This window comes from Ahaetulla prasina, chromosome 8 (assembly GCF_028640845.1).
Source record: "Ahaetulla prasina isolate Xishuangbanna chromosome 8, ASM2864084v1, whole genome shotgun sequence".
NCBI lineage: Eukaryota > Metazoa > Chordata > Lepidosauria > Squamata > Colubridae > Ahaetulla > Ahaetulla prasina.
In genome coordinates, this window is record NC_080546.1 from 36,782,975 (window position 1) to 36,810,669 (window position 27,695).

The 27,695-nt window shown below is 37.8% G+C and overlaps 1 protein-coding gene across 1 annotated transcript in view; it reads left to right on the forward strand.

Annotated features, from left to right (window-relative positions):
• Positions 1-324: 324 nt before the first annotated feature.
• Positions 325-27,695, forward strand: part of RNF150 (ring finger protein 150) — a 91,599-nt gene continuing 64,228 nt past the window's right edge. The window contains exon 1 of the mRNA XM_058192162.1: positions 325-1,467. Coding sequence (XP_058048145.1) covers positions 951-1,467 — 517 coding nt within the window. The 5' untranslated portion in view covers positions 325-950. The remainder of the gene's footprint in view (positions 1,468-27,695) is intronic.

Consider the following 27,695-nt stretch of genomic DNA (forward strand, 5'->3'; position numbering starts at 1 on the left):
AGTTATGCCCTCATCATACTTGCTTGGACTACTGAAATGAACTCTACAGAAAGTTCCCCTTTGAAGATTACTCATAATCTTCAATTGGTGTTACACACCGATATAGGATACCAGTGTTCTGAGCTCTGGAATAGCTTTCTATTGGCTTCCAAGTGCATTCAAATTGGGAGCTGGCTATGGAATTCTGGGAGTTGAAGTCCGCCAGGCTTAAAGTTGGCCAGGTTGGAGACCCCTGGTCTATGGGGACAGGAATGTGGAGATTGGAACCAGGGCTGCCTCGGCGCTTCCAAGGGCTCACCTTGCCGGGCCGCCTTCCGCCTTAGCGCGTCTTGGCCCTGCCTTCTCCCCGTCTACCGGCAGAGGTCGACCCTGCTTCTCCGGCACCGAGTTGGCTCCGAAGCGAAGCGGCGGGAGCTCTTGACATCACATCCAAGCTCCTCCTGCGCACGACCCCTTCCAGCTCTTCAACTCCCCCCTTTCTCTCCCCCAAACAAAACATTTCCGCTGGCGAGAGTCGGCCGTAAACCTAGGCGGGCAGGGCTGGGGAGGAACGGGAGAGGTCAAGAGCAGAAGTCGACTCGAAGCCGCCTCAGCAGAGCGCGAAGCCCGTCTCCCCGGGGGTTTTTCTGTCGGCTGGCAGGAGACAGAAGCCGCTTCGGCCGCTCTCTTCCAGAAGCCCCGCCGGGACCGAAGAGGCGCCCCTTTGGCCAGGCTCGCCAGCCGAAGTCCTCCCGGTTTTCCCTGAGCAGCCGGGGGCTGCCAAGAGGCGTGAGGCGAGGCAGGCGGACCACGGGCTCGGGGGGGCCGCCAGCTCCGCGCCGCGCCGCACAGGCGAAATGCCAGCCTTGGGGTTGCAAAGGTGAGAGGCGCTCGCCCACCTTTGCTCGGCTTAGCGCGCCGAGCGGCGTGTGTCCCCACGCGCCTCCCCCCGCGCGCGCTCGCTCGCCCCCATGCAGACACGCGCACGGGGGGGCGAGCCGGAGCCGCCGAAGATGGCAATGTCTGTGATCCAAGCGTGCCGCAGTCTGGCTCTTTCAACATGGCTGCTTTCCTTTTGTTTCGTGCATCTGCTCTGCCTGGATTTCACCGTGGCCGAAAAAGAAGAATGGTACACGGCCTTCGTGAACATCACTTATCCAGATCCCGCCGGCGGCGGCGGCAGCGGCGGCGGCAGCGAGCTGCGTAGCGAAAAAACGGAGTGTGGCCGCTACGGGGAACACTCGCCCAAAAATGAGGTCTGGGGGCAGGTGGTGATGACCTCGGCGACCGCTGACAGGCAAGCTTGCGACCCTAACGCTAGGTTCGCCGTGCCGGGCTCCGGCAAGCTCTGGATCGCCCTTGTCCCTAAAGGGAACTGTACTTACAAGGACAAGATTCGGCACGCCGCCTCTCAAAACGCCTCGGCCGTGGTCATCTACAACGTCGGTTCCAGCAATGCCAACGAGACGATTACGATGCCCCCCGCAGGTGAGTGGGAGGCACAACCTTCCCCCCACCTCTACACACACACAAGTCCGTCTGCACGTCTCTGTTGGAGGATTTCACTTCTGGACTCCGTTAGGCTGCCAAATAGCCAAGGAGGTTATTAATAGCCCAGGCTTAGCCCGTGGGTAATATCCTGAGGTCTGGCTATGCAGCCTGTCTTATTACAAGGCAAGATCTAGTGACCCCCTTCCTGCCTTCAGTGTTATCTTGAAAAGTGGAGCAGTGAAAGTGGGAGAAATTGACCAGGCAAGGGGTTGGGTTGAATGACAGGAGATGCAAGGAGGCTTTTCAAATAGACAAAAACCATCAAGAGAGGGCAAGGTCAGGTGGAACAAGGGAGAGGTCGGTGGTTACACAATAGGCTAGCGTGTCCCACAAGAGACTAACACATAGCTAACCAAAGCTTGGTTTAACTGACTTTGCACAATGCAATGAAACATCAGGTTTATTCATAAATATTGGTGGGGTAGCACAATATACTGAGTCACAAGATAGCCATACACATTTTAGCTGAACGTGTCGGACAAACCTTGTAAATGTCCTTGGTTTACGGCTCCCTAGCTTGTATAAACCAGATAATATATTTTAATCAATCACTGATCATTAAACATTGGTAGGATGTGAACAGTCTTAAAAAAATTGTCAAGACATCAGAAGCTCAACAGGAGTAGATTAAACAGGAAGTAGAAACAGGAGCTTTATAGTGGAATAGAGGGAACATGCTTCAAGGTTAAGACAGAGTACCTATTGGAATAATGTTGGAAAAACTGCAGAATCCTTCACTGTTTTATCCCATTGTTTTCAACCTCCCCTTCAAATTTAGTCAATTGGTCTGTAAACAGTAAACTGATCACTAAGATTATTGTGCTAAATTATGCTCTTTTTTTAGGTTGTTCATCTTCTAAAGTATTTCCCAGCAACACAGAGTTGTAAATCTCAGTTGCAGAGACCAATAAGGAGTAGCTGTGTTGACTGATACTGTGCTTTTTGATGCAACATGGAAAGTTTGAAAGTTCTGGGCCACTTCCTGAGTTCATGGGTTTGTGGTTTCTATGCTGAGTAGCAATAGTGTAAGCAGTTTTAGTGGCTTCTTTGGCTTCTGTTACTGTACTTGAGAAGCAGCTGTGCTACGCCAGGAATGCAATTAGATTAATTACTGCTGCAAGATTTTACTTCGGAATTGCAATCTTAGTACAATACCTGTGATTCAGGGCCAGAATAATTTATCTAATTTCATTCACACACACACACACACACTTCCCATCAAATATCTCCATATACAATCTAAGCCTTTGTGTTATTTATCATTTACAACACAATATTGAAGTTATGTGATAGTGCTTCTGGACATAGTGTAGTTTGCTGTAGTGTTAGAAAATGTTGCAAAATACCGTAGTTACAATTTTAAAAGTTATGTAAGTTATAAAAGATCCATGCTATATATTTACTTAAATACTGTTCTTTGGACAAACTGGAGGTTACATTCATACACAGATAACACCTGTGACTGCTTCTTCAGGGACACTAGTGAGCCAAGGACATTTTGCTTTTTTATAATTTCAAAAATAACTTTCTATTCACAGTTATATGCTATTTTAAGGTATTTCTGTATCCTATTTTTTTGCCAAACCCATTTAATATTTGTTTGCAAAATAAGAGTAAATATAAAGTTTTTTCAATGGTGAAATAAAAAAGGTACTTAGCAAAATAGCCTTCCACAGTGTCGCAGTTATTCTTCAATTCGGATAAATCTATTAGACAAAATTACATTTTTTTCTTTTAAAACAAAAGCATTAGGTATATAGAACTCATTGGATTTATTTCCAGCTAAATAACTTCAAAGGCAGGTAATAAAGTTTCCTGCATTACAAGAATTACTGTACAGGCAATGTGAAGATATTTTGTTGATTCAGTCTCCTATTTTCCTTAGAAACTCAAAAGGTGTGTTTTAGATAAGGAAATTGGGAAGTACAGTATTTTTTTAAAAAAATAAAATGTGTCGCTTTTATGCTTTCTAGGCATAACTGAAACTTGCTTTATAACAGCAATATATTTTTATATTACTAATTTCAATAACTCTAATATAACAAATGACAGAATGCTACATCACTCCTTTATGTTCATCTCTACCAATTTGCACTTTGTTTTAACAAGGAATGTGACAAATTTTTAGACACTAAAACCTGGTGCAGTTCATTGATATTTAGATTGTAAGTAGCATACTTTGACAGATACTTAAATAGGAAACCATGTGTGCTGAGAATATTTAACAAAAATGTAGGTTTAAAAGTTAGAATATGTTTTTCCATATAATTTCATATAGCTTGTATTGTAAGAAATATTTCACCATTTCTCTTAATAGTGAGCTGCCATGAACTGCCATTCATAATTCATAGCTTTTGAATGCTTTTTTAAAGTACTGAAGTTAATCTGTCTTAATTTTATGGACATTTGCAAATATATTTAGTAGTTCTCTGCTTAAAAAAAGGATCATTATTTCAGTGACCTTCACTGTAATCCTGTAGTACAGATATTACATTCATATTGTATATTTTGAAACAGTAGACAAGTCACTATTATTACTTAGAATCTAAAAGAGCACAAGAAGAATTCTGCAAATATAAATCCTATATTCCATAACTCCTCCTGTCTGTTCCTGAAACACTTTCACAGGATCCAGTCCAGTCTAAAGAGTTGCAGTAGCTGGAAAGGAATTTGAAGTTGTAAACATCCCAAGAGCAGGAACTATCACAAGCATCCCAGCATTACTCTTGAATACACAAAAAAATGATCATCTTCTTGTGAATTTATTCATGGCTAAAAGAAGACTTTATGTTATTGGCAGGATCAGTCACCAGTACAACAATTGCACAAGCTGGGAAAACTACATTAATCTATGAACATTCAAATACATTATAGCAGTGTTGTTCCTTTGAGAAAAAACCCTATTTGTTACATGATACTGTTTAAAGAATAAGACAAAATGTTAATCCTGGACAATTAAAGATGTTACAACAGAATATCAGTGTGCTTGTTACGTGTAAGATGCTTAACCTGCAAGGATGTGATGGAGAAAACTAGATAAGTATCAGGCTTGAGACATTTAGACTTATCTCACTTTGCTGCAGTCCTAGTGAAATTTGCTGTCTTAAATGCTGTTGCCTATAAGAGAAAAGCTGCCACTGATAATCAAAGTGCATTCCTAGAGAAATTAGTTTCAGATCAAGGGAGGGAGAGGGAGAGGGAGGGAGAGAGAGGGAGGGAGGGAAGGAGAGAAAGGGAGGGAGGGAAGGAGAGGAGGAGGGAGAGAGGGAGGGGAGGGGAAGGGAGGGAGGGAGGGAGGGAGAGAGGGAGACTTTCTAGGCAAAGGCTCAATTGCCCTTCCTTGCTAAGCCATGCTATAGATTGTTAGTGATGTCTGATTCTAGGCATTGTGATTTGCTAGCCACAGCTTCTGGTTAACTTTCCTGTATGAGTCAGGCAATTATGGTTTATACAACATGTATGGCTAGTACAAAAGCTAAATGTAGTGGTAAAGCCACATTTTGAAGTTCCTTGTCAGTTTCATCTTGATTGTAAATTTTCTTTTAGTCTTGAAGCAAAGCTGATTGTCATTATGCCTATTTTACTGCACCCATATCCTAATTCCTGCCTTTTTAAAATAGAGCTTATATCAGTGTCATTTGAATTGCTTTCAAAAAACACAGACAGCATTTTGTATCATTCCTAGTATTGTCTGTTTTTAGCATTTCTGATTATACCAATTCTCATAGCTACTAGCGCTGACATAATATATTGCAGATTTATTCTCATATGGAAAGCATTACAGTGGAATGTTCTTCCACATTTTCCCCATTTCTGCCAATGACTCCCCAGATAAAAACAATAATGCCGTCTCTGAAAATGTCTAGTTGTGTTGTACGGCATATTTGTGTATGGGAAAAGAAAACTTGATGTTCACAGGGTTGAATACTTTAGTCAGTTAACTTTGAATAGTAGAGCAGGCAAATGCAGAATGCCAAATAAAATAAAAACTCTTAAGCCTTTCACATGGATAATGCTATATTTGTGTATCTTTTTACAGATTGCTTCTTATATAGCCCTGAAGTTAGTTGTTAGCTGTTAAAACTTGTGAATTATTCAGCTTCATCATCTTACAGGATTCCATGTATCATCTTGATATGGAAGGATTTGTTAGCTTCAGTGAACCTGGAAGTCAAGCTGCCAGAAGCTTCCAGTAGTGCTATTTTTCCTGGCAAGAGAGAGGTGAAGCTAAAATAATCCACAGTAAAGGTGCAAAATGTTTTTTTAAGAAAACCAGAGAAATCACAGGGCAATTTACAACTATGATAAGAGTATTTGAATAATCATGGAAGAAATCTAAGAGAAGCAAATGGAATTGAAAGAAGAAGGAAATTCTTTACAAATGAGGTGAAAAAAATAACAAACATTTGCAGAGAAAGAGTATATTTAGGAACTGACTGCACTTAAAAGTGAGATAATGTAAATAATAGATCAAATGTCAAATAGAAAAGCACCTGGTGCAACTAAAATGCCCCAAAAACTGATTAAAGCTGCAGAAGAAATGCAGATCTGAGTCAGCACTATGGTGTAAGACTGTAGGATCCAGACATTGGAAATGATTAGGGAATAGAGTTAAATGCAAGGAGGCTGATACAAGAGATTGTAGTTGACTAAACTATTCTACTAATGTCCCATGCAAGCAAGCTTTTGATTCAGATAAATTTGAGCCATTCATCAGAAGAAACATTCCAAATGTACAGTCTGCTTTCAAAAAAGTAGAGAGGTGTGGTCAGATAGTTAATGTAAGGTGGAAGAAATGAAGAAAACAAAAAACATTTTGTACCTTTATTTTTTATTGAAATAAGGGTGCAAATAAAATAAAGGCTTTTGATTGTATAAATTATGCCATAATGTATATTATCTATGACACTGATAAAATGCCAAAACACAGCTGTAGTTTTCCGGAAAATCTTTACAATGAAGAATTCCTTTATGAGCTAAAATTAGAGAAAGGGAGTAAAATAAGACTGCCTGTTTCCTGTTTTATACGCCCCGTATATCATAAGAATGACAGAATTGGAAGAGCCAGAATTAAAATATAGAGCCAGGTCACTAACAGTGTGCTAGTTTTAAATACTAGGGAGATGCTAGGTTGAATGGTGTGACAGCTAATAATGAGTGACTACAATTCTGCTGCTTATAAATTTGGTTGCTTTCTCAGTTAAAAGAAATATACCATTTATGATAGCAATAGGATCAGGATTGCCGAAGCAATGCAGTCATAAAGCAAAGAATCACATAACTGCACTGCTTTGCTGATGACAATCCTGGCAGTCCCAGTTGCTGTCATAATCCAAAGATGTGTGAGTTATTAAGTGGGAAGCAGTGGGAATCCTAGGTGATGAGTGTGGTGGTGCAACACGGGTGCTATGGAGGAGTGTGTGCTGCAGGGGAAGGTCCAGGGTGCAGGAGGCATTTGAATTGAGGGAGACAAGGGAAGGCTTGGAAGGTCTGGCATAGGATGTGCAAGAGGGCAGGAAGGCCAGGGAGGTAGCGTGGTGTGAGCACAGGTTGGCTGAGAGGTGGATGCTGTAATGTGAATGCAGGAAGGCAAGGGGATGGATGGCAGGGCAAGATGAATAGCAAAGGAAGTGAAGGAGACTTACCATAAGCAACTTGCAAGCTTTCCTTCTGGCTTCCCCATTTGTGGATAGCTGGCAGGGAAGGTGGCAAATAGCGACTGTGGGAAACTGCAACCATTGTAAGTGCCAAATTGTGATCCCATGATTGCAGGGGCACTGCAATGGCCAGAACTTTGACGACTGGTCGTAAGTATTACTCATTCAGCACCCACACAACTTTGGTTACTGAGGACAGCAAGGGTAGAAGTACAAAGTAGCAGATGGGTAACATAGACCTTCTACTATATAAAAAACAGCTGTTGATTTTTTTCCTGAGATCTCATACAGGTAGTCCTTACAACAGTTAGTGACCATTCAAAGTTACAACTGCACTGAAAAAAGTGATTTACGACCATTTTTCACATTTAACAACTGTTGCAGCATCCCCATGGTCATGTGATCAAAATTCAGATATTTGGCAACTGATTCATACTTTGTATTGTTCTGGGATCATGTGATCCCCTTTTGTGACCTTCTGACAAGCAACTGTCAATGGGAAAGACAGATTCACTTTAACAACCCTGTAACTATATTTATTTATTTTTATTTATTTATTTTGTCAAACACAACAATATATATAAGTATAAGCATGAAATAACCACACAAAGTGAATACAACCAAAGGGAACATTAGGACAGGAACGGTAGGCACGCTGGTGCTCTTATGCACGCCCCTTACAGACCTCTTAGGAATGGGGTGAGGTCAACAGTAGACAGTCTTAGGTTAAAGTTTTGGGGATTTTGGGATGAGACCACAGAGTCAGGTAGTGCATTCCAGGCATTAATAATTCTGTTACTGAAGTCATATTTTCTACAATCAAGATTGGAGCGGTTCACTTTAAGTTTGAATCTATTGTGTGCTCGTGTATTGTTGTGGTTGAAGCTGAAGTAATCTTCGACAGGAAGGACATTGTAGCAGATGATTTTATGAGTTATGCTCAGGTCATGCCGAAGGCTGAGTAGTTCTAAATTTTCTAAATCTGGAATTTCAAGTCTGGTGGCATAAGGAATTTTGTTGCAATCAGAGGAGTGGAGGACTCTTCTTGTAAAATATCTCTGGACATGCTCAATCGTATTAATGTCCGAAACATAGTGTGGGTTCCAGACAGATGAGCTGTAATCGAGAATTGGTCTAGCAAATGTTTTGTATGCTCTGGTTAGTAGTGTAATCTTTCCGGAGAAGAAGCTACGCAAGATTAGGTTTACAACTCTTAATGCCTTTTTGGCGATGTAGTTGCAGTGGGCTTTGGCACTTAGATCATTTGATATGAGAACTCCAAGGTCTTTGACATAGTGAGGGTTATTTACAAGGTCATGTCCATCAAGCTTGTATTTAGTGTTCTGATTCTTTTTTCCATTGTGTAAGATAGAGCATTTGTTGGTTGAGATTTGGAGTTGCCAAATATTTGACCATTCCGACACAAAGTCAAATCTTAAACAACTGCAGTAGATTCAATTAACAACTGTGGCAAGAAAGGTCGTAAAATGGGGCAAAATTTACTTAGTCTTGCTTAGCAACACAAATTTTGGGCTCAATTGTGGTTGTCGAGGTCTACCTATAAATAAAGATGCTTTATTTTTTATGTCAGTTCATCTAGTGTGCTTGCTTGTTTGCAGCACTGGCAACATTTTGCTTCTGGTATATGTTCAGGTGTTGTTTTGACATATCTTACAACTATAAACTTTGTCTTATAATGTTTTTCAATGTATTCAGAAATCTTTAGACAAATATTTCCTAGTAATATCTGAAGTTATAGCTGAAGTCCTTAAACTATCCTAGCTAGTAGACTTACAATATTTACATAGTTTAGTTATGTTTCATTCTGTAAACTGTAGTTGACTGAATTTGTTCAATACATGCAGCCAAAATCAAACCATTTTATGACTTTGCATATTATGTAAAACAGACCATTCTAAAAGTTTTAGATTTATGTAAACAAAATGTCTTAATTAGTAACAGTTTCTACAATAGGCAAGTTGTCTAATGTTAATTTTTCCCTATTGGTTGCCTGCAGCTTGAAAAGGGAGGTTGAGTTGCTTCAGAGAATTGTTTATGCCATTCATCTCTTTTTTTATTCTCAGCTCTTCTGAGCTGTTTTTGCAAAGTTGTAATGAATGAATTTGTCTTTGCAAGGGGACTGTACTTTCTAATGATTTACAAGCTGACTGCTCCAATTCTCCCAACTATTGCACAACTGAATTGGATTTTTATCAGCTAGATTAGAATTCATCAACTCTGGACACTTGAAGATGTGTAGATTCAACTCCCAGAATTCCCCAGCCAGCCACTAATTCTGGGAGTTGAAGTCCACATATCTTCAAGTTGCCAAGCTTGAGAAACACTGAAAGTTACGTTGTATTGTCATCTCTATGCCTTTTGCAAGGTTAACGCTATTCATTGCAGTCTTTCAGAAAGTTCTTTCTGTAAAATTCCAAGCACCACGGCTAAGGTGTTAGCCTTTTTTTAATTGGCCAACAGACAGTATCCAGTCTGTTCAAGTGAGCAACAACAAATGACTCAACAGTTTCTCAGGATCCTGACAATTATTGCCTGTGTCATAAACAGCATTCCTATTTGGGATGAAACTGGAGGCTTTCTTGGGCTGAATACTCACAGCTTTGCTTAAGGTTCTTTTAGGCAGCTTGTAAACATTGTTGTCATTTTTACCTATAGGACAAAGAAATGAACTTTCCTCTGCTAATCGTTTATATGTATAGAAATTGGGGTTCAGGGCAACATTTCAAACCATTCTGCAATATTATGAAAGATTTAAGTTACAGAGAACTATGCAATTTTCTTACCTAAAGAAACTATAGGTTTAAAGCCGGTCTTGTAATGCCATGGTATGGGATGTCTAAACTAGGGATAGCCAACCCATAACCTATGGCTGCATGCAGCTCTGGATAGCTAGTAATGCAACTCCACAAGATCTTAAACCTTTAACATTACACATTATTTACACATTATTATTATAAGGATTTGCTACTGTATTCTCGTTTCCTGTGTCTCTTCCCCACTCTGCCCGCTCACTAGCCAATGATTTATCCATAATGATCTATCCATGGATTTAGCTGATTCACCCATGAATTCTAGCAGTGTTTTGGCATCAGGAAAGCTCAATGTAGAGGTTTGAAAGAAGAGTAAGAGGCAATAGCTGTGAAAGCGCTGAGAGAGACTAAGTAGTGGGGTCCTTTAGTAACAGCTTTTATTCTGGAATCTATGACCAAGTCAGGAAAAAAAAAACACCTATCATGGAGGTATTTGATACTTCAAAAGCACACACATACACACATTCTTCACTCATAGTGGCCCAGACAAGCCAAAAGGTTAAACATACCTGGTCTAAAGGATACAATTTGAAAATTGGATAGCAGTATTGAAATTCTTCTCCAACAAGAACTAAATCAGGTCCCAATTGTCTCTGGATGCAACCTAGCACCTTAGTAACAGCACAATTATATATGGTACTGTAATGATCTTCTCTTATCTCTTGTTCCTCCAGGAACAACTGAAGTAATGATAAGATAAGGGAGACCTTCCTAAACCAATTCTTTGAAATTATCATAATTATTTCATTCCTGCTGCTGTTAAACTGAAACTTTGGAAGATTTATGGTGGTATCAAGACTAGTCAGCCATATTAGAGTAAAGTAAAATGAGGTTGATTTATTGGTGGTCTTCTTGCATGAAACTTGCCATTATTGTACATTAAGCCATAACATGCTGTTATTTTATGTACAGTGAATAAAAATCACAGAAACAATATATAAAATGTGTATAACACCAGAGCAGTGAATTATTTTAAAAACACACAGTATAAGTGATGAATAAAATTATGAATAAAATTAAATTATGAGCAGTTACTGGAGTGACTAAACCTGTGGCCAAATATCTAGATCATTTAGCTGTTCACTGTTGGACAACAGTGGCCTTGAGATGATGTAGTTCATGCAGGAATCCAGGGAACCTTCTTAGGAAACATTCTGTCACAATATAATGTAAAGTTTGTTGAACATTCCTACGGTTACAATTGAGATTATCAACCAGCCTCCACTTACATTTGCAATATTGGCACCTGCCATGATTAGTTTAGATATGGTTGAGCACTGTCCAGATTTTCCTTGAGAAATCAAAGCAAAAGGGATGTTATACTGGCTCAGACACTAAATTAAACAGATTTGGGCTGGTGCCACTGCTATCTCAATATCAAGGTCTTCTCTGACTAATTGCTGTCCATGTTTCCACAGCGGATTCTGAGATTTGAGTCTGGATATTTGATTATGACAGCCCTTGTGTATATACTAGCCTCCTTGTGATGTATCCTGAGCAACCTGATTTTTTTACGGGGAGATACACAGACACACACAAAGAATCAGGAAAAACATATATTTCAGCCAGACCTATAGCTAAAATGGATACACGAGAAAAGCAGTGTGCCTACATTAGCAGTGGTGAAATGTGTGAGACAATTGTAAAAATAAAGAGGTGAAAATAATGGAAACATATTGAAATGAAAAAGAAATACATTCTTGACCTTTCCCTTATCTTAGATCCATTCAGTTAAATTTTCTAGGCTCATTGAAGTATTTATTTCGCTGTCATTGAATGGAGAACAATCCCTCTAAAGTTTTTGGTTGCTTGCCCATTCCCTTTCTTTGTGGTTGGAGAAGACTTTCTGGTATCTAGTTTCTCATCTTCTTTCTTCTTCTCCAAAGATAGCTTTGAATTCTCTGGCACAGAAGATTTTTTTATGTTGTATTCTGTATAGCAAATAATACATTCCTGCTGATAACTAAGAAAAAACATTTTTCAGTAAAGAGAAAAAGTTCTACTGGGCAGAAAGAATAACAGTGCCACTCCTAAAATTATTATTCTGCTAGCTCTCTTCTTTCTCCTCTCCTCTCCTCTCCTCTCCTCTCCTCTCCTCTCCTCTCCTCTCCTCTCCTCTCCTCTCCTCTCCTCTCCTCTCCCCTCCCTTCTTCTTTTCTCTTAGGTTGTAATACACAACCCCAATGGTTAACTGTATTAGTAAGTAGAGGAAAATACATACTTTTCTGTATCCTTTATTCCAGTGTATATTTCATCTTAATATATACAGGAACGAAACTAGTATTTTTAGCATTAAAAATTGGCATGGAATTTTATTTTTCTTTTGAATGTAAGACCTGACTAAAAAGCAAAGATTTTGTTGAACATAGCATAATTAAGGGATACTACTTCTGCATACCTCACTTCCAAAGCAGTAAACACAGTTTTTATTAGTGATGCACTAAAGTGTCTGGAATTACTTAGGGATGGTATTTTTAAACTGTTACCTAAAGATAAAAATAAAATAAAAGGTTCATACTTTGTTAGGCTGCTTCACTTGACATGAACTTAAACATTGTAAGCACACTGATGCCATTTCAGCACCTCCCAAAGAAGCTGGTGTCATTCTGACTACAGTGTAGACTTTTACTGGTCAATAAATACCTCTTTGCTGGTGCAGAGTTTAAGGGAGATGACCTGGAAAAAAATATGCCAGCCCCATTATTTAGGCAAAGGGGACTGAAGAATTCTTTAAGTTGGGAAACGAGATATTTGGATGTGACACCTAATTCATGAAAGGTAAGAGGGAGAAGGATATGCAGCATAATCAGATTTGCAGGATTCTGTTCGTATAATCTATCTCAGTAAAGTATAATTTTGGTTATCCTCTAGAGTTGAATATTTTGATCTGGTTTATCTAGAGGGGCAGATACTATTTATTACATTTCTCCAAGTGGGAAAAAACTAGCTGGAGGACAGAATATAATAGAAGCAGAATATTCAGCTTCTGCTGTTAGTTTACCTAGAATAACATATATTACTCCATGATCTGGAAATAAGGTAGGAGATACTGGCACTATCATTTCCAGAATTCTCAGCCCAGATAACAAATTTTGAGAGAAAAAAGAACCTTGCATATAAGGAGATACGATTTGTTCATTTTATTTATCACAGGAATTTTTGATATCTTGCTGCACTGAATGTAGCATAATTAATTCAATAAAAAGAAAAGGTTAATGACTAGCACATAATTAACCAATGATTATCATGACTGCTGGCAATCTGAACCTGGCTTTAGGATGATAGTGATTGTGCAGATTTATCAATGTCATAATTTCATTTGATTTTGATTTTTCACATTTGTGTAGGTATATATGGTTTATGGGTAATGGTTTTATGAGGTGAATGAGTCCATTCACTAACATATTCAAGAAACGTTGGCTAAAAATAATGGATATGTGTATGATATACGAACCTAGCCATTTTAACCACTATACATATAATCTATATTTCTCTTTGCCACTAATGTGTTTTACGTGTGTAGCATTCCTGAATTTGTACATTTAGTAGAAGTATAGACTCACAGAATGATAGGGTGGCTAGTATTTCCAGAATCTGGAAAACCAAACTGTCTTTGCATTACTTGGTGAGGCTCACTAAATTGAAACTCTGCTTTGCCAGATGTTTTCTTAAACTCTCCTTAAAAACCAAGATAGAGGAAATTCTTGGATTTTCAAGCTCTAATAAAAGAGTATTTTTAAAGATTATGCTTTCATGGGAGAAGAATGAAATGTATTAAAGCCCACAAAAATACTAAGTAAAGTTAAAAATGTTCAGGGGTAGAGGTTTAATTCCAATGCCATTCATTTTGTGGTAGAATTTTTCAACCCACATAATGTATAATACATTACAATTGCAGGCAATATTATCCATCTCATTTTGCTCGTAAACAATTTTATACTGTATGAAAATATGAACATACGTAGCATTTTGGAGAACTTATTAAATGCAGTTATCTAGATAGTAAATCTTGTTATATTCTCCCTTTGATTATATGGAGACACATATTTCTTGAGGGTAAAGTAGCTGAAAGTTTTTTATACCCATTTCAGTCTATTATTTGTTTAGAACAATGCTGCCATTTCTATGTGGCAGCAGCATTCAAGTAGTTTAACTAGATGTTTGAAAAAGTACCTAGAACTGAATTCTAGTTTTTTTCAATTAGAAAAATACGTGTTCTCATCTGTGCTATGGTCTTCTACATGCAAACTGAATTGTATAACACTGTATAGTATAACCAACTTCATCTATAAGGTGCCTGGAATGACCAAGTTCATGGGTGCATATATCCTAGGCGGTTGATGGTGGTTGCAAAGCAAATGTTGCAAAGCAAATCAGGACAATGGACTAATATTAATGTTCTGTACTATCAGACCACAAATTAGTCATTATGAAATGAATACTAGATTTGGAGCGTGGTTTCATATGAATCAGATCATGCTATCTAGGGACAAGTCTATGGTTGCCATGGCAGTCATGAATTTCAACACCTACCTGTATTCAATGATAGTAATTGAAGTCCTCCTGAATATGCATAATGAAGATTTTTTTTATCATTAGCCCAGCAGTGAAGTCAAGAAATCTGGGAAGGGATGTCCCTGGATAGTTGGGAGATGGTATGCAGCAAACCTTCCAAGTTGTCCCCAGCATCACTGGCACAGTGATTAGAATCCAGTATTGTAGGCAAACTCTGCCAGTAGCTTGAAGTTTGATCCTGATTGACTCAAGGTTGACTTACTCTTCCATCCTTCTGAGGTCAGTAAAATGGGGACCCAGATTGTTGGGAGCAATATGTTAACATTGTAAACAGCCCAGGAGTGCTGTAAAGCACTATTGGGGCAGTATATAAATCTAAGTGCTATTGCTAAGTGCTATTGGTGTATCACATGAATTCCAATTAGCAGATTTTGGACAGAGGAATCCTTCCCTCCTTGGTCTAGATAAGTGTTGGTGAAACATGCAACATCTACTTCAGTGGTGGGATTCAAAATTTTTTACGACTGGTTCTCCTGGGCGTGGCTTGGTGGGCATGGTAGGGAAAGGCTACTGTAAAATCTCCATTCCCACGCCACTCCAGGGGGAGGATACTGCAAAATCCTCATTTCCTCCTGATCAGCTGGGACTTGGGAGGCAGAGAAGACTGGCTGGGCCAGTCAGAGGTGGTATTTTCCGGTTCTCTGAACTACTCAAAATTTCCACTACCGGTTCTCCAGAACTAGTCAGAACCTGCTGAATACAATCTCTGATCTACTTGCTCTTCCACCTTTAGATTGTACAGGAGCAAGGAATTATTACAGATGAGCCTAGCATTCACTAGTTCCAATATGAATTTAAGGTCTTCAATGATCTAGCATATAGGACCTTAGATTGGGGCCAGTAGAAAAGACCAAATCTCCCAGACTATTCTTTTCAAAAAATGTCCTCACCTCCTGTAAATTCCTTCTATTACTCACATTGTCTCTTCATTCTCCAAACATCCAAAAGCCCTAGCAACTCTACCCCTCACCTACTATCTGACTGCATTTGCAAAAGTCTTATAAATGTAGCTCACCAGTCCGCCTGCTGTCTAGGCAGGACTTTTCCAACAAAATAGACTGAGTCAGCATTTGTCAGTTTAAATGTTTTTGCTAAGGCTGTCTCTCCTCATTAACCTCTCTCTCCTCCCTAAGTCTGTTCTCCTGTCAGTCTTTTTCTTCCACATTCCACCAAGGCAGCCTTTTTTTGATTGTCCTGTCCAGCTTTACTTACAGAGGTATTCTCTGTGTTGTTCTTCAAAACTCTGGTCATTTTGCTGCCTGTCATCAGTAGTTCTAAAACCCATATTCTACCACCAACTATGTACTCTGCTTCCATGATAGTAGAAAAATAATAACATAATCTTAGCCTCAGCAAAACTACTGAACCTTTTAAAAATGATTCTACAATACTATTTTCACCAACGGAGATGTCACGGTATAAGAGAATAATAACAATAAAGGGCATCCTAATGTAATATGAACAGTGACTCCCATTGTAGCAGTCTCCACTAGACCAGGGGTCTCCAACTTTGGCAACTTTAAGACTTGTGGACTTCAACTCCCAGAGTTCCTCAGCCATCTTTGCTGGCTGAGGAATTCTGGGAGTTAAAGTCCACAAGTCTTAAAGTTGCCAAGGTTGGAGACCCCTGCACTAGACTAATGTCCTCCAGATGTGTTGGGCTTCAATTCTCACTTCCCCAGTTAGTAATACTGAAAATGTTGATCTTGATTGCTAAAGGAGTTGGTTCAACACCTATTGATGGTGCTAGGTTGGAAAAGGCTATGTTATGATGTTAGACTGTTGGTTCTAATGTTCTTAATCTATAGTTGCTGTCAAGCTGATTCTATGATATAGGTTTATTGATTTAGGTTGTAAAAACAACCTAAAGATTTAGTTAATTGTTTCAATGTTTTATTGTAAATCAAAGTCACTGTGGAATTGACCAACTGGATGTTGTAGGCTGAGAGAGAGTCATAGGCCCAAAGTCATCTAGCTGGCTTTAATGCCTAAGAGGGGGGTGGGACTAGAACTCACAGTCTCCTGATTTCAAGCCTGGTGCCTTAACTACTAGACCAAAGAACCATGATCAGTAGCGACAGGACTATATTTTAATGTTGAAGCATTGTGTTAAAACCAGGGGTGATTAAATCTAAACATTTAAACACTTCTACAGATATATTTTCTTCCACGGCGGAGTTCCATGACAAATCTTGTGATATACAATGCACTTAGCATATGATTTTTTTTAAGATAGAAGTAACAGTGACCATGTAGTTGATTAAAAGCAGATACATGAACGGGGTCACAAAGAAACAAAGAGCCTTTGTCTGCAACCCCCCCCAAAAAAGGACTGAGTAATCAATTACAAGGAATGGGTCTAATTAAGTGTTCATTTGACTTCACTTTCTCCCTTTCTTGCTGCTTGTCTACCATGCCTGTGAGCTAGACTAAAAGAATTTCAAATGCCTTCTCCACATTCCAATACCTTTTGCATGGTCATGCTAAACAAAGACAGTATTCAGTCTGGTCAAGGTGCTTTCCTTCTTTTTCATTTCATATTGTAAATTATTTGGCTCCTGAAGTTCACAATGCATTAATTGATTTATTGCACTATGATATTTAAAAAGTTCATTAATTTGTGTAATAGTATCTCTTGATAACGGAGTCTTATTCATACCCCAGTGCTTTTGTATCACTTCAAAGCATCTATAGCACTTCTCTATTAGCAAAAGTTGTTACTAAGAAAAGATTGTAGACCTTATCATGTATCTCACAACTACAAGCCAATTGTATTAACACGGTATCGCCTAGGCCTGTACAGCACTTCAGATTCAATTTCCAAATGGTCACTTGAAGGAATATAAACACAGCACATTGAAGCAGCCAGTTAGTTAGCTACAGTAGTTTCACCCTGGAATTTTATAGCAAAAAATTAAAAATCACTGTTGCTTAATCTTCAGCCAGACTAACCGAAATAGTCAAATTGGTACTCAAGGTTAGATGCAAATAGGCAAAATATTGGCTGGTGGTCAGCAGTGTCTAAAAAGCACACATTGAAAGCACACATGTTTGGATCCTGGATACTTTTATAAAAATTCTTCTACTAATTCTGGTACTGTATAATGTTTCAGGTATTGGGCTGACATTAGGGAAACTCAAGTTCTAATCTATTGCCAGCCATAGGAGTTTCCTAGGTGACTTCAAAGCTAAGTCTACCTCACAGGATAGCCATTGGGTATATAAATAGGAGAGGGTGAATGCATACCCTGCCCTAAACTCTTGACCAAAAGGCAGGACATAAATCTAACAAATTGTTTAGATCTGCATATGCACACTAATCAAATATTACAATGTTTATATTAAAATATTATAAGGAAAAAGTCTTAATTAAAAGAGATGTATATTCGCCATGTTTCTGAATCCTACTGATTGCAAAGAAGAACCAATTGTCTTTTAATACTGTCCTTTCATAACCTAATGTAGTCTCCTGTAATCTGATGCTCTACAGATATGTTGACAGGCTGTTCCCAGAGTGGGAATTCCATAAATTACAACACATAAAGAGCATATTGGGCCAAAAAAGATTGATTTAACATAAACGTAAACATTTTATAATTACTAATATCCCAGTTTTTTAAAAAATAAGATTTTACTATAAATATTCAGCAGAAACTTATCTGCTTTCCATAACTCAAAATTGAACATTAGTTTCTGTTCTGCTATTCCTGTTAGTTTTAAGATTGAGTATAATGAGATAATAGCTAATATAGAACAATTTCTCTTGATGAAGTTGATTCATATTAGCTGTCTCATGAACTGTAACTGTGTACTTTATTTCCTATGACTTAGGGTTAGTTACAAGATTGTTATAGAGCCACTGCATTTTCATGTTGTGCATGGCCACAAGTATGTTAAGAGTGTAGCCTTTGTTGAGCAACAATCCAATGCTCAAATTCGACAATGAATTATTATTCTTTAATTACCTTACATTCCTCTATGCTTCTAAAAATAAATCACATTTTAAAAGTGGAAATCAATCATTAAAAATACACTCTTAGCTTCTTTTTCTCGCTGACATCCCAAAGAATAGCTGGGAACTGAAATTCTCTCAGATCCAAGCCCTTGCTGCTTCCCTAATTGCAGTTTCCTAATCTTTCCCAGGTCTGTAGAAAGAAGTTGGCAGTAACAGCTAAAGATAGTGTAAGAAAATCTGCTTAATAAAAATCTTGAATACCATATATTAAGAGAGGTGAATCAATAGTCTGATTTAGTATAAGCCCCCCTCTAAATTTATTTTTTTCCTGACTTTTGAGATAATGTGAGGTAGTATGGCTGCTGAGATTTGATGTGCTTAATTTCTGAGGAGCTATTACATTTTTATTTTATTTTCAATGTAGTATCAAATCAATAGAATAAGTATACACACACACACACACACACACACACACGCACATACAATGTGTATCTATTCTACTCTATTCTTAATCATTAATAATACAAAATCACATCAAAATGAATTAAGTATTATGATTTTTGTGTTGTGTGCTTTCAAGTCAGTCTTGATTCCTGGCAACTGCCTGGAGTGGTAGCTGTAGGTTTCTTGGCAAGTATTAAAAACAGAAGATGAGGACAATTGCAAACAGAAAAAGTCCAAATAAGTTTACAATATTGCTCAAAAGTCTTCTTTCCTGCCCTTTGGTAAATGCAAACACCTCTTCTGATGTTGTCAGTTAATAGGTATCAAGTCATTTTTGCAAATCTGTTCTGAATATTTTTTGTTGCGTATCCTCTCAGGATTAGTGATCCACGTAACTCTTGCTGACATTTTGGCATAATCTGATTTTAAAGAACTGGAGACTTGAGGCATTTGTCTTGAAATAAAAGCTTATGTAATTGTGAACAACCTTTCCTCTTGCTGGTCGCTTAACTCGCCTCCTCAGATTTGCATCCAGACACTTACATTGTATAGTGAGCAAAGTGGCTTCCTCATATTCTCAATTTTATGTGAAATTTCTATCTATTTCAGTTTTGTGTCTAGCTAACTGATTTACATCATTTGACATTCTGCAGGAATTGCTCCAATGTCCTTTCAACCATGTATTAATAGCCCCTAGTAACCTAGTATTTTGTTTCCACTTGTTAAGGGGTTCTGTTTATCACTGATCATTAGCTGTTGTTCAGTCATAGAATTTTATGTACAGTACATTTCCTATTGAAAGGGCTGCTGGAGCAGTACCTTTCCATTTTGCTTGTAGAATTCAAGTTTAGAATATGTTGGACACAACCTAATTAACAGGACAGAATCCATAGAGAGCAGTAAATAGTGTGATAACACTACCGCTGATATGATTTTAGACAGTTATCGTCCGAAAAATATGTATTATTTTGCTGAGATCCCTAATTTCTCTTTTGGGGAAAATATTGCTGTTTGATTTTGAATCAATCAGTTATTATGTTTCAGCAATAGTTCTTTGTAATGTGTGATAAATCAGTCAAAAATTGTTATCTATTAAGTATTAGAAAATCAAACATAAGTGGTTTTATACCGAATTTTAAAAAAATTCTGTACAGTCTTGACTGATTCTGATATCTAGACAAGCCCCTGAAGTTTTCTTAACAAAGTTTTGCCATTAACTCCTTAGGACTAAGAAAAAGTGACTGGCCCAATGTCACCCAAATGGTTTTGAACCTAAGGTGGTACTAGATCTCTTGGTTTCTAGCCTGATGCCTTAACCAATACACCAACTGGCTGTCAGATCAGACTATGATCTGTCTAACTCTAATCCATTACTGTAATACCCTCCAGGGCATCATGCAAAACATCAGGAATCAAACTTTTTGATACAAATATTCCTGTACTTCTGAGCAACACCTCTCCATTGCTCCTAAACTTCCCTACTATGACTTGGCACTAAATCAAAACCTCATGATGCTTCAGGGATTAATTTATTATTTTAGCTAGACTTGTTAGAAGCCTCTTGGTCTCATAGGCTTGGCTTTATTAAAATCTTTACTGTAGACAAAAATGAAGCCATACATAATAGCTCATTGCCTATGAGTCTATGGGAATGTTACAAGTGTCAATCAGGGTGTGGTCTTCTTGGCAGATCCTTGATTAGGCTATTATTTTCTGCTTGATTGGTGATAATCCTTGCTCAATATTGGAAGGGCAGGATACTCTATAAAAACAGGAAGCAAACCCACACTTGCTAGTACTGATGTTACCTAGCTGGATAATAAAACACCTGCAAACAAACAATCAAACTTAGAGAGCACAAAGGTTTCTATAGTTCTACATCGTCTACCCCCCCAATAAAAGTAACAGTCATATTGTATTTGTAAGCTTGTCTTTCTGTTCATTCTGCTGGAAGATTAATTTGTCATCTAAGACATTTTTATGCAGGATTCATATTTTCTCTTATTGCACTCATTCTGATTTCACTCTAGTTTCTCTCATGTTTTCCTTCTGTATCCTTTTTCCTGCAACTCTAATTTAGATTTAAAGTTAGAAAAGTCCTCTCAGATTCCTGATTGTTTTTGTCACCATAGAATAATACTAATCTCTTCTTACAATATCAAATAGTTATCACTTTCTGTAAATAATTCTATATTTTTACATTTTTTATTTCAAATTAACACATGAACAACAGATTTAAAACATTTTATAAGCCTCTTTTCCAGTGGTTACTCTCATTCATGTTGCATCTTTGAATGGCACAGTAACTTTTTCTGTATATTCTTATTTTGCTTCTACCCATCCATCCATTCATGTCATGTAATAAAATCATTAGATCTTCTGGATATGTATTACCTAATTGTTGCTAAAACTCATCTCTGGTTCTTCTGTTATTACCGTTTATTGGAATATAGCATGCAGCTATACTCAGTTCATGTTTCTAATTTGATATGTAGCACAATAATTGAGATAGCAGTAAAGCGTCTTTTTAAGCATGTAATTTAGCCTTTTTCTTGGTGTCTTTGTCCACAAGATCTGATAATCTCTTTTGCAATATATCCTTCCCTTTTTCTTGAATTGACAAACAGGCATCTATTTTTATTTCTTTCATTAGTAATACATGCTCATCAGCATTTATTCTTCTTTCATTCCAAATTACAATTTTCCATATGCCATTTCTGTTACTAGATGGACATAAATCTTGTTTTCTGCTGCATATTGGACTTGTTCTGTCAAGACTTTTGCATAACTCTTTTTTATAAAAAAAGTTGTAGACTATCCTTACACAATCCCATCTATATGCATCTTTCCCTTCTAACAGTAAGGAAAATAACGTAAGTTTGGACACGTTTGTCTAGTATGTCATAAGCATATGCTGGCCTAGTTTTTCCCCAAGAATGTTAACACTGTTTTACACAAGCTGCAAATTCTAATCTAACAACTGTTTTACAAGCTAAAATACTGTTCTCCAGGTCACAGGAAGTAAGTAGAAGATGGAAGAGTGTAGCTCTCTTCTAGCAAAATTAATATTTCATTATTTCTCATGATGCCTAGACATGGGTGGCATTGCATGAAAATGAGAGATAGATTTATTTATTTAGAGTATGAGCTTGAGAATGCATGGTACCAAATGTAGAATATGACAGAGAGTTACTATGTAGCTAACTGCAACTTGGATAGAAGCATTAGAAAAGCTTGATGTAGGAGAATAGGACAATTTAGGAAAACTGCATTCCAGGTATGTGAGGAAATTTTTAAAAAGTGTTACAGTATTGTTGTGATGCAAGCTTCACTGTAGAAACCTAGCAGCCTTTTTTACTCAAGAATGGATATTACAAATACAATGAATGTATCAACTTTAATATCTTAAAATATTAAAATCAAAAATACTCATACAACAGTTCCAGGAACCAGGCTTTAGACCCGTAAAATCAGGTGCCATAATATTTATGTATCTTCTTCATAAGTACCGTAACTCAGATTTTGCAGCAATATGGAAGGAGCGAAATATTTTGTAAGTATATGCTTGGGTAAGATAATGAACAACATGCATCAAAATGCTTTCCTCTTGTTTACTCTCACTAAAGAAGTCATTTGAAATTAAACATATTATGCTACAGCAAACTCTTTGTTACAATTAGTTATTAGTGTTATGAACACGATGTTCCCATAAATTAAAACTGACAAGTTATATTAGCGATCAACAGATTTCAGGAAATTGCTACTATTTGATCAGCTGATTGTTTTCCTAGATTACAGTGGTTTGAATTTTCTACAAAATAGTCTGTTCGAATAATACATTTTTAAAGGAAACGGCAAAATGTGATTTTTATGGCTTTAATATCCACAACGTCACCAAAATGAACCTATGTGGAGTGGGGAGTGAATGGGCAAGAGGGAACAAATGATAATATTTATGTGATGACATCGTCATTGAAATGCTGCAACATGTTTGTTTCAAATCTCATATCACTACATATAGGTTTCTAGATGCTCATATGTGACGTTTCCTACATCAAGTTCATTGCCATTTTAGAAGAATCATTTAAGTGCTACTTTTGTAATAATGGCTAAGTGTTATTATCAGTCCTTGAATTACAGTAGAGGAGCAGCAGTTGCCTGAAGTAGTCAGAGAAAACAAGTGTTTGTATTTTAAAAGTGCCAGTGCTGCACTGAGATTTCTCGATATTAAAAAACTCTATTTTATGAGACCAAAATGGACTGGGAAGACAGGAAGAGATTAACAACAATGTGATACAATCTTCTATGTTTCTGTAGTTAACATTGCACTGAATCTTCCTTTCTTGTAGGCAAATATTGTGAAATTCTAAAACTAGAAATCCATGCATCAGAAAAGGCGTCCATGCAGCAACGTGGATAGTTTTGAAGGCCTCCCTAGAGTGATACATGTAACACCACTGACTACTGATCTGTTTCTGGGTAAAATTTAAGGTGTTGGTTATCACCCTTAAAACCTCGTATGGCATGGGTCTAGGATATCTATAGAACCATCCTTCCCCAATCGGATTGGCCCACTCCAGGCATGCTGGCAGAAAGGGCCTACTGTGGATTCCATCAGCCAAGGAATTTTGCCTGGTGGCTCCATGAGAAAAGACTTTTCTGCCTTGGCTCCTGCCCTTTTGGCAGCACAGTGGCTCAGAGGTTAACATGCTGGGCTTGTCATCTGGAAAACTGGCAGCCTAGGTTCAAACAATTCAAACTGAAAACCCTAGATCGTTGTTATCTTCCCACTGGTGGTACTTATTTATCTACTTTCATTTGTATGCTTTCAAACTGCTAGGTTGGCAGTTTTAGTGCCATGTAAAGGGATGAGCTTCTGTCCTTGCCCAGCACCTGCCAAATGTGAGTAGATAAATAAATACCACCGATGGGAAGGTAACAGCGCTCTATGACATTTATTTATTTTATTATTCGAATTCGACATCATTCTAGCCATATGATAGGAAATGTCTTTGGACAGCGCTGGCTCAATAGCCTTGAAAAGTAGAGGAGCACTGCAGTGGTGAAATCCAAATTTTTTTACTACCAGTTCTGTGGGCGTGGCTTTGTGGGCATGGTGTGGCTTTGTGGGCATGGTTTGGTGGGCATGGCAGGGGAAGGATACTGCAAAATCTCCATTCCCACTCCATTTCTGGGGGAAGGATATTGCAAAATCTCCATTCCCACCCCACTCTGGGGCCAGCCAGAGGTGGTATTTGCTGGTTCTCTGAATTACTCAAAATTTCCGCTACCGGTTCTCTGAACTGCTCAAAATTTCTGCCATCTGTTCTCCAGAACCTTTCAGAACCTGCTGGATTTCACCACTGGAGCACTGCCCCTTAGATTCAGCAACACAGAGACTCCTTTTTACCTGCCGTTTGGAACATCTCACCACAGGAGGTGAGATCTACCCCCTCTATTTTAGTCTTCAGGAAATATTTCAAAACCTGGCTATGCTGGTGGGCTTCGAGACATAAAAGAGAAGGTGTAGACTGCAGGTGGTTGGTGCAGCAATACAGAAGGCACCACCATTTTTCTGCTCCAAACCTGGGAGTTTGTTTTAGTTTGTTTGAATTTTTTGTATTTTAATCTGTTTTTATATTTATAATTGTCTTTCATATTTTATCACATTGTAAGGTGCTCAGAGGTGCCTCAAGCCACAAATACAATTGAATAATAATCATGTTCTACTTAACATTTCTGAAAAAAGCAGTGAAGCCAGCACTCATATTGACCCACTCAGTCCTTCTGCTTTCAATAATTGGATAACAGCAGCCAGCCATCATTCCCTTTAAATCTGGAGAGCATCATGTTAAATGGTACCAGCTCACAAAGGAAAAGGAAGAACAAGGGTCTGTTTTAAATTATTTGCAACAACATAAAACTAATTTGAAATGTTCAGAGTAGAAAAATTTAAAAGGCTGTAGATGTAAGGCTCATAAGCGTTTATATATGCTGCATTTCATTTTTCTTTGCTGACTGTTGTACAGAAATAGAGTATCGTAAAAAAGGCAACAATGTTAATTCAACCCCACAGGAGGTAATAAATTCAGGTAGTCGTTTTTTTTAAATATAATTTTTATTTTGAATACAAATAATACAAACATAATACTTTTAAATCTAAATAAAAAAGAGGAAAAAATACAAATATTACAGTACTTTAAGACTTACTGCAGGACAAGAATGGATCTCATAATCAGAAGTCATACAGTTTAAGTTTACTAAAGAAGGACTCGGTGCTTCCTTTTTCTATGAAAATGTCAGTATTGCTGAAAGGAAGAAATATCTTTTCTTGCTTTTGAGCATTGAGCATCTAGAATATATAGTGTATGTACATGAATTGAAATGAACTGATAAATAGTTGTCTCTATAGTTGTATTAAGAATTTTTGGACAGTCAATACCAAATAGTAATATATGCATATCTTTAATATCTTTGTTTTATGAATCAGTTAAAATTTATCCAAAATGCACAATGTAATATTTTTCCAAACTTCTCAGAAAACAACACAAAAAATACATAACAATGAGAAATATTTTTCAGGGTTTTTGTTGTTGTTGTTATGGTGGTGGTTTTACTACCCTTTTTGACATCAAATTAATCATACCTCAATCCATTTGTCTTTGTACCAAATTCTAAAAAATGTTCCATGTATATTTCAGACTTCCATGTCAACCCTTTCTTTGGGTTTTCATCCTTATCTTTTAATGGTCTTGATAGATTTTTTATTTTTTTTTGCTTTTCATCCTCTTTTATGCCTCATCTCACCTCATCTCAAGGACACCAGTTGGTTGGAAAAGTCTATTCTACCAGTCAGTTGGAAAATATACATTTCCAAACAACTGGTGTCCTTGAGATGAGATGAAATAAGGCATAAAAGAGGATGAAAAGCAAAAAAAAAAAAAAAAGATTATCAAGACTATTAAGTGCTCAAAAACTAACTTTTATAAATCCCAATATATCTGACAATTACAATATAGCTTACAATTTGCATTTTGTCTGTAAAGACCTATAAAGTATTATATCTACTAACCATGTTGTAGCTAAAAAAAATCCCAGTCCATCAAATAGCGTATAGTTCCAATTGGCAAATGGTATATGATCTTCTCTATAAGTTACCCAGCATTTCAATGGTTTTTGCCAAATTTCTGGTTTTTGGATTGCACTGCTAATAAAATAATTTAAGGAAATTATATACAAAATAAATAGCTGTGTCTCATTCCAAATAACATGCACATAAATGTGAAGGGGGAAGAGATAGAATAAATCCTTTTAGAAAAGAAGCCATAGCTATACTGAAAAAGAGGTAGAGGTGGATGGACAGTAAAAACAGCATATAAAAGAAGGCATGAATCATGAACTTTAAAAAAATATATTACACGTGATCAGTGGTGGGATTCAAATTTTTTTACAACCGGTTCTGTGGGCGTGGCTTGGTGGGCGTGGCATGGCATGGCTTGACTTGGTGGGCGTGGCAGGGGGAAGAATACTGCAAAATCCCCATTTCCTCCTGATCAGCTGGGACTCAGGAGGCAGAGAATAGATGGGAGCTGGGCCAGTCAGAGGTGGTATTTACCGGTTCTCCAAGCTACTCAAAATTTCCGCTATCGGTTCTCCGGAACTGGTCAGAACCTGCTGAATACCACCTCTGCACATGATGGTGGAAAGTTAAAAGAAAAGTCCTATCAGCCTCTATAAATCAGCAATATTATGCTTTCAATTCTGATATAAAAAGAAATGGGAATGCTAATCATTTACAAGATGTACTTTTTATAAGTACTGGCTATACAATTGGTGGTTTTTCTTCTGCCAGATTCGTTAACTAACATAGTAGAATAGAACATGGAATATAGAATAACAGATAAAGGACCTTGTAAAGGACCTAGGAGATCTTCTAGTCCAACCCTCTGGTCAAGCAGGAGACCCTATACCGTGTGTTAAACTCATGTTGTCATAGTGTCATTACATGATGTATCGTGGCTTTTTTCCCCTTCACTAAACCGGGCATGGTCAGCATGTGACGCATCTGGCCTGCAAGCCGTGAGTTTGACAGCCCTGCCGTATGCCATTCCAGACAAATGATTGCCATAGAATGTGAGAATGTGAGACTTAGTAAAGAATACAGGGAAAAGCTGAAATCAGAATGAAGAAGCACAGAAGATGAAGAAAGGTATGCATTGGTGACTAGAAGGCATTTTCTGTAGCTCCATTGAAGAATATTATTTTGAATATTTTAACTTAATTCTCCTTAAATTAGGAATTAATAAGGAGCAGCAGACTCCGATAGTCAACTTAGGAACAGAAACAAGCTATTACCGTAGCTGCCATTCAATTTGGTAATTGAGGGATTTTGGTGACACCTTTAATTCTTTTGCCTCTGATTCTGTGCATTAATAGCTTAGTACAGGGGTCTGCAACCTTGGCTCTTTTAAGACTTGTGGACTTCAACTCCCAGAGTTCCTCAGCCAGCTTTGCTTTGCTGGCTGAGGAACTCTGGGAGTTGAAGTCCACAAGTCTTAAAAGAGCCAAGTTTGCAGACCCCTGGCTTAGTATATAAAATATTTAGTAAATGCATGAATAAGCCTCCAATTATTCTCCAGTTTGATCATTCTAAAGAATGATATATTTGAAAAAAGGAAGTCTGAACAAAATTAAATATGACAT